Source organism: Oryza brachyantha, chromosome 7 (genome assembly GCF_000231095.2).
Source record: "Oryza brachyantha chromosome 7, ObraRS2, whole genome shotgun sequence".
In the NCBI taxonomy this organism is placed as follows: Eukaryota; Viridiplantae; Streptophyta; class Magnoliopsida; order Poales; family Poaceae; genus Oryza; species Oryza brachyantha.
Genome location: NC_023169.2, coordinates 9,525,457 through 9,533,075, shown reverse-complemented (window position 1 = coordinate 9,533,075; position 7,619 = coordinate 9,525,457). Strand labels below are relative to the sequence as shown.

General features: G+C 41.1%; 1 protein-coding gene across 1 annotated transcript; it reads right to left on the bottom strand.

The window, feature by feature from the left end:
- Window positions 1-620: 620 nt before the first annotated feature.
- On the bottom strand, window positions 621-7,082 carry LOC102706212 (exonuclease mut-7 homolog). Its single transcript, XM_006658462.3, has 8 exons — window positions 6,586-7,082; window positions 6,292-6,423; window positions 5,483-5,606; window positions 2,528-2,841; window positions 2,279-2,355; window positions 2,052-2,187; window positions 1,197-1,400; window positions 621-1,113 (listed from the first exon to the last, which is right to left on the bottom strand). The coding sequence occupies exons 1-8, from the start codon at window positions 7,015-7,017 to the stop codon at window positions 1,054-1,056; spliced, it is 1,479 nt and encodes a 492-aa protein (XP_006658525.2). The 5' UTR covers window positions 7,018-7,082; the 3' UTR covers window positions 621-1,053.
- Window positions 7,083-7,619: the final 537 nt, after the last annotated feature.

Sequence of the window (7,619 nt, the reverse complement as noted above, 5' to 3'; positions counted from 1 at the left end):
TTGTGTCACCGTCGTCGTCTTCTATGCATCCTCACGCACCTTGGTCCACGACTCCATCCCGTGAGTCCACGACCACTCTACGGCGCCCCAGCGCACCCTGCGGCTCGGCTACCTCACCATCAGCTTCCCGACTTTGGCTACATCGACCATGGCTACTCTACACACGCCTTCATCGACCACGGCTCTCTCGCACCCATTACTTTGGCTACATCGACAACGGCACAAAGGGCTTTCATCCACATTGAGCACTCTTGTCGGCTTTTTCTCCAGTCCAAGTGTCCGCATTGCTCACGCTTGGACTACAGAGGGATATTAGAGATGTGGTAGTTAGAGTTATATTAGGATAGGATTGATTGATGTGGACTCTTTCTATATCTGTAATCTTTTCTTATCTCTTCCCACATTTACTCCTATATATACCAGCCTCTAAGGCTCAATACAATTGATCCAGTATTCGCAGTATTCTCTTCCTCCTCTACTATCCAACATACTGTCCAAAATATAAGGTGTGACCAAGCTTACGTAGGAAAGGATATTCAAATGTCAATCCAACGATATTTTTCCAGCAAACCACCTTGGATGCAGAGGATAGGAAAAACAAAGGAACATATAATGGATTGCTAAAGCGGCTGGGTATGGAGCCACTAAGATAGGCAACATATGGAATTTCCCAAGTAAAATTGTATTGTTAAGTAAGCAGTACAATTTAAAACGGATAGTAGGAATTTTGATCTCAGCCTTGTATTATTCTTTTGCTGTCTTCCTAAAAATTCGTGGGGAGTTCAGTAGGACTTCGATCCCAGGTGGCTGAGGGGGCCACACCTTTATTATTTGAACACGAGAATCAAATTAACGGGCAAACACACTTGAAAATAGTTTTGGATCACCCCGGGAATGGAAAAAGTGATTGGCTATTTACAACAGCAGAGGGGCAGTGAAAAAGAAAAAGAAATGATGAATGACAAACCGATAGAATGAAAAATCTCCATCGTGGGCAACTAAATCCCAAATTTAAGACAAGCTTACGGTAATAGTATATTAGTATTGCGCATCTCAGTCGCTAATGTTGCATACTGACAAAAACTTCTGGACGGCATTGTGGTATTGAGTACCCTGTAAATGCCCAAATTAGTTAGATACATGAGAGAATAAGCAATAGTTTGGGAAACAACTCAAACAAAAAAAAGGATAAGTACCTCCCAGTAGAGCTGGTTGCAGTCGGTGCACTTCCAGAACTCCAAGTTTCGGTTAAAGAGGCAGGAGGGAATAATCTGAAAACCTTTTGAGGCTTCAATAGCCTCATCGAGTGTGAGCGGTTTTTGGATGAATCTTCCATTGCACTTTGTACATCTCGACATAAGCTTATCCTCAGATATCTTTAACTGGAAAGTATCAATCACCTGTGACAAGTATTTTAAGTAGTTAACAAGCCAATCAATGAGCTTCAAAACCAAGCATGCTTGGATCTTGGAGATATGTGCTCTATAACTAAGCTTTCCTATGGGGTGCTAGAAACAAAAAAACTAGATGGTAAGTGAATTCTTTCCTTTCTCCTCCTCCTCTCTCTCTCTCTCTCTCTCTCTCTCTCTCTCGCGCACACACACACACATAAGCACAAAACATATAATTTGTGAGATTTTGGTCTGGAAACTTAATGGATGATGTATCCCCAGTATGGGTGTAAGATTTCAGTCAATGTAATGCACATAGTTTACTTAAAAAATGTTAATTCACGTAATGTAACATTATTACACAAAGTTCTGGACAAAACTGTCAAAGTGGCTGCTTGATAATGTAGAAAAGTTTATCTTTGGTAATTTGGCTGACACTATCAGTTCCAACCAGAAATCTAAGTTTACTTGGTCTTGAGTCATTGTCATACACACAAAAGAAAGAGAACTGAAGTCAAATATTCCTAATTCTTTGCTGATTAAATTTGCTGTATAATCAATACGATTGGGCCCTAAAGCTTTTAGTTTTCTACAGTAACTTTAAAAAGTTTTTGCAGATCAATACAACTGAAGACAGAAGAGTAGAAAAGATGTGCATACCTCAGCCAATTGATCATGTTTGAGTAGGCTCTTCACTCTATATACCTGGTTACTTGCCAAATATTGATACTTCAAGAGCTTGACATCTCTTGTAAGTAATACTCTTCTTTCCTTATAGGTTTGATTTAACAGTTCCCTACATGATAAAGATAAGCACATAATGATAACACAAAAAATGGCAATTCACAGAGAAAATAATAATGTCACAATATTTTTTAAAAGACCACCTTGGTTCAGGTTTCCTTGAGGATGGAGTAGCAGCATCTATTCCAACACATCTCAAGTGCTTAGCTAAACCCTCAATCTGTCCAAATTTTCTTCATATCAAACCTTGCAGCATTTGCAAACAGGGAACATAACTAAGCTATTTTGTATAGAGATAATCATGATCCGTTACAAGTTCATCTCATGAAATGGTGTCTGGATAAAATCATAAAATGCACTGTTGAAGGTAAAGGGATAAGAGAAACTGTTACCATCACATCACACAAAAATTTTGGACAGCCATCTCCACCAGCAGAAGGATCCCACGGAGGAGGACCCTGCCATTCAGTACTGCCTTCAAACTTCTCTTTGCATTTGGCATTTATAGCAAGTTTTTGTTTTTCTTTTCGTCTTGAGGAACGTGGTTTTGTATCTGATTCTGTCAGCAAAATGTTCTCACCATGCTTCGCCACAATGGATGTAAAATAGCCATCAAAGCAAATGTCATCTCCAGATGAAGAACATTCTGTGTCCCTTGGGGGGCAATGGCCATCTGATGTTAGCTCATCTGTAGGCAAACACTTCCCTGCAATATTAGTTGATAATTTTAGAAAAAGACAGACCAGACGATTCATTAGCAACGAACTCATTCACACTTCCATAGCTCCCATGTTCTCAAATCATAAATATTTCAAAAACAATAAAAAAGAAAAAGAAGAATGTCGTAACTTCTGGAAATAACATGCACACAAAGAGGTGTGTCACCCACAAATTTCAAACCTTTGTTGCATTGCATGCAGACATGCACATGCATATTTGCAGTGTAGAGACATTCTCTCACACTCACTACAAATGTGCATGCTCACTTCACCCTTATGCTACTATTGGGAAAGTGGTCGAGTGGATGTTAGGGGTAGCTGTATAGTACAAAGAGAACCGTAGAGATAAATGAATTAGAGAAAAGGAACAACAGAAACAACCCACACCCTTCACATACTTCCCATCTACAACTCTACTGTATTGCTAACCATACTAAGCCAGCTGCCAGCCTAGCTACATGTTTGGCAAATGAAGACTGGCCAGTGGAGTGTTGGCTACATGAATCTCTGCACCAGAACCGATGTGGAAGTTTCTGAGCAGTGAATATGTGTGCGTGCAACCAGATGGGAAGCCTCTTGTCCAGAGTTCTTTTTTTTTGTGCATGTGCAGGGAAACATCATCTCCAATCCTCCATGTATCTGCTTCTCTAAATCTCTACTGCATGGCTACAGGCTTGAGCTGTGACCACATTATAGGCATCTTAACTGATCAGACAGTTGTTTGCGATGGCAGCAGCTTCTTAGCATCCATCTCATATCTTCTTCACTGTAAGTGCTCTGAGTGTACATGCTAAGTTTGAAGGGATACATAGCTCATAAAACTGCAGAACACCATCACATTCAGAGACATCCTACCCAGTCTGTGACATTATTTTCTCCCAAGTTCCCCTCCACTCAACCACCAGCCTTTTGTCCATCTTCCATATACCACAATGAACTAATGTTTAAGACAACTCCAAAATCAAAAAAAAAAAAAAATTGCAAACCACAGACAGCTCAATTTTGGGAGCTGGATCTGGGAAAACTAGAATAATATTGCTAATTCTTGTTACTGGGAAGGCTTCTTTTGTCATCGTACTCAATTAACTAAACCCTGATTGGACACAGTACTTGTTACTGACTAGTATATTCATTTATTATATTGTTGGTATATATGATTGTGGGTATCTTTTAAACTATTCTATCCATGTCCATCTACTGCATTAGCCAGAGGTAGAGTAGGAAACTGTGTTGATCTATGCTGAAATATTTTGAAATACTGTTAACTCCATGGAACAGTGTATTCAATCAATCAGCTAATGTACAATGTTACTATGCGCCTCATCTTTTCACTTATGCTTATGTTTATAAGCCAAAATTTGAATATTAAAACATAAATTTAGAGTTGGTTTTGGGATTTTTTTTATCGTAGTTTATTTACATCCTTTGCTTTTAGCTCGCTAAGAACAGGTATATAAAAATTTTAACGATAAACTATTTTTTATAAGTTGTTTCGCTTATTCTTGTAAAAAAGCAGAAAGACGACCACCTATGTTAGCAATGTTAATTGGAGGTACTTGTTTTGTTATATGTTCTTGCAAATGCTAATTAGTAGAATTAAGTTATGGCATGTTTGATTCCTTGCTAATTGGACAAAAATGCTTGCTTTGGAGGAGGGTCAATTTGCCCGTCCCTCCTTAAAAAAACTAGCCAAGGGCTAAAAGAGCCAACATGCTCTGAGTGAAAACTGAAAAAAAGGTTAGTCAATGACTTGTCAGCAGAACAATGAATTATGAAATTAAACAAAACTGTCATGGGGGATGGGGCATAATTATTCATTCTTGCCTAATGAGCTCTATGACGATCAACCCATTTATTCAAATGTATAACAGACGCTCTGCCCATTCATTAAAGAGATGAATAGAGTTTAAAAGACACATTATCCATTCTAACAGGACTAGACAGGATAAACACCTAAAAACACCATCATATGTCCATCAACTTCACAGGCGTTAAGGAGATATGGAAGATATTTAAGCATTAAGTTGTAGTACCAAACGCTAGTCATTAGATATATTTGATTGAACAATACCATGACTTCAATATGATAACCAATTAGATGGTCAAGCAAGTTCCCAATCTCACAATGATTGTGGACAAGGTGTCACCTCTGTTGTGTGGTGATAAATTACTTGAATAGAAAGGTATTTTGGCAATAATGTTTGCCAATACAAATTTAATAATAATGTGGCGAAGAATTAAATGAGCTCTAGTTATACTCCAAAAACTGCTAAGCAGTAGGCACCAAGCAGTCAATGTTAGCACATGCACTCAAAAACACAACAGCTTGAGTGATGAAGAAAACATACAACATATTATCAAAAAGAAACATTGTGATTTATCTCACATGTCATGAATAGATGCATCATCATGAGCATGTCACATGATGAAATCATCACTCACATATGAAACCAAAGAGCAGGTGATAAAGATGTATTGCTGCACGCATGGCCCGCATCAACTGGTTCAACATCGTTGGTCAAGCAGTTGTGGTGCAAAGATTTCCAGGCACCAAAAATTCAGAGGATGTGGAGCAGCCGCATGCTCCAATCCCATGATTAAACAGGTTGAGTTAAGCGTGAGATGTACCTTCAGTTCTGATTTTTTGATGGAATAGATCAAATATGTCGAGTAGATAGTAGGCATCAGATGCAGCATATTGTATTTGACCTTCGCTTAAGGGACGGCATGACCAATCACTGCATTGAAGTTCCTAGCAGAAAAAATAAGTTAACAATCACATAATCACTTGCAATTCAATAATACATTTCCTTAAGCACACAATATAACCAATACATTTCAGAGGCATAGAATAGGTGCAAACAAAGGACAAAGTTTTTAAAAGCTTGATTGGAAATGTATCGAAAATGACAAATATTTGTGACTGTGTGGCTAAGTTATCAAATGCAGTTACTCCTACAGTTTGCACAAATTACACCTTATTTGAAAAAAAAAGGTGCATTGAATTAATATGTCCCTAAGCTCTACCAGTTGTGTCTTCTGGTAATTATTGAATCCATTATAGGGGCAGAGAGCCATATTCTTCTGTGTTGTCACCCAGTTTCATACTCACTAGTTCTTAACCTTCAAGGTAAGTGCAATGCAACTGTATTAGATGGACCTTGTATTAAATTGTAAGCAACTAGAAAATTTGATTTAGATTTGGACTGAATTGAACAGTACATAGAAACTTATTTTGATAAACAAAAAAAAACTAGTTTTTATCCTCTCTGGGTATCCTAATGCCAGCTAGCTTAGAATTATACAAGTCTGTGAATGCTATCTAGTAAAATGTAATATTTCCAAAAGAATTGATCCGATAGTACTTAAAGGTCACCAGTGAATGTCCGACAAATAAAGAAGTTCACAAATGAAAGCCATTACCATCTAAAACGAACCTTTGATAAAGAAACACTCAGCAGTTCCTCACAAATTGTTGCCAAACTCTTGGTCTCCCTTGGAAGCCTCTTTTGTATGTCATGTTCTTTTAGATAGTAATAAACGTTGGTGACATCCAAGAAAGGCTCCACCTACGAAGATAAATGCAGCAAAGCTTTTTAATCACTGCTAGAACCAGATGAGAGTAATCAAACAATGTTTAATAAGGAAAACGAGGATAATTGTGCAGAATTGAAGCTTCTACTACTTGGTTTCCTAAACAATAGCCTCCAATTCGATCAATATGCACTTACTCTCTCGAATCCGGCGCCGCAGCCGAGGGCAGCAGCGAAGGTGGCCGAGAGGTACACGAGGTCCTGCTTGAACCGGAACCCCAGCTTCAGCACCTCAGGCCTCTCAAACAGCTCCCGCAGCGGCTCCCGCAAATCGGCGAGCGGCACGGCGAGGAGGTCGACGACGAACACCTCGGCGGCTGCGCCTTCCCCATCGCCGCGGCACGCCACCTGAAGGAGCGTGACCGTGGGGAACTGCGGCGGCGGGGGAGGAGGAGCCGACGGCGAGGGGCCATCGCCGGGGCCGCGGCGGCGCGGCTTCCACTCCGCGTCGAGGGCGACGACGCGCGCGGCGGCGAGGGAGCGCAGGAGGAGCGCGAGCTCCGGCGAGGACCCGCCGCCGGAGACGAGGCGCACGGCGAACGGCGGTGGCGCGGGCGCCGCGGCGTCCATTTGGCGATTTGGGGGCGGCGGGGATGAGACGGATCGTCTCGTCTATGTGAGCCGAGAAATTGGAAATTATGCCACTCCGGCGTCCGTCCAAATGGCACTCCACGTTTAAAATACCACTCCGAATTGTTGCACACAATTTGTTTGCCATTTTCTCCAATCCGGGCATTTTCGCGGGGTTTTCTCATCCGAACGGACAAAAATGCCCCCACTGGCTGATGAAAAACCATCAGAGAAGCTCTCGTAGCCGCCGCTCTGCTCTACCTTCTTCGTCGCTGTGAGAGGAGAAGGGACAAATCTCCCAACAACAAGACAGCAAAACAACAAAGGAAGAAAACCACAGCATCGCACATGACAAAAGCACGGACGAACGACATCAAACCAAGCAAACCAAGCATTTGTTCCATTTCACATCACAGCAAACCAAGCAGTAGCACCATTACACCAAGCACGGACAAACAACGACGACATGAATGTCGTAGAAAATTCGAAGCAAAGCAACGAATTTGAAACAACGCCGGATGCTAGCCACGGACACCACCTTCGTCGGCCGCATCGTCCTCAGTTTCGCCGACGAGTAGAACGACGCCACCGACCGCGCTGGT

What these genes read in the sequence shown, in the direction of transcription:
- LOC102706212 (XM_006658462.3), bottom strand. Translation starts at nt 7,017, where the DNA reads ATGGACGCCGCGGCGCCCGCGCCACCGCCGTTCGCCGTGCGCCTCGTC. An exon ending in TGAGTGTTTCTTTATCAAAG is followed by an intron (nt 5,607 to 6,291) that starts GTTCGTTTTAGA and finishes TTTTTCTGCTAG; the next exon opens with GAACTTCAATGCAGTGATTG. An exon ending in TCAAAAAATCAGAACTGAAG is followed by an intron (nt 2,842 to 5,482) that starts GTACATCTCACG and finishes CTAATATTGCAG; the next exon opens with GGAAGTGTTTGCCTACAGAT.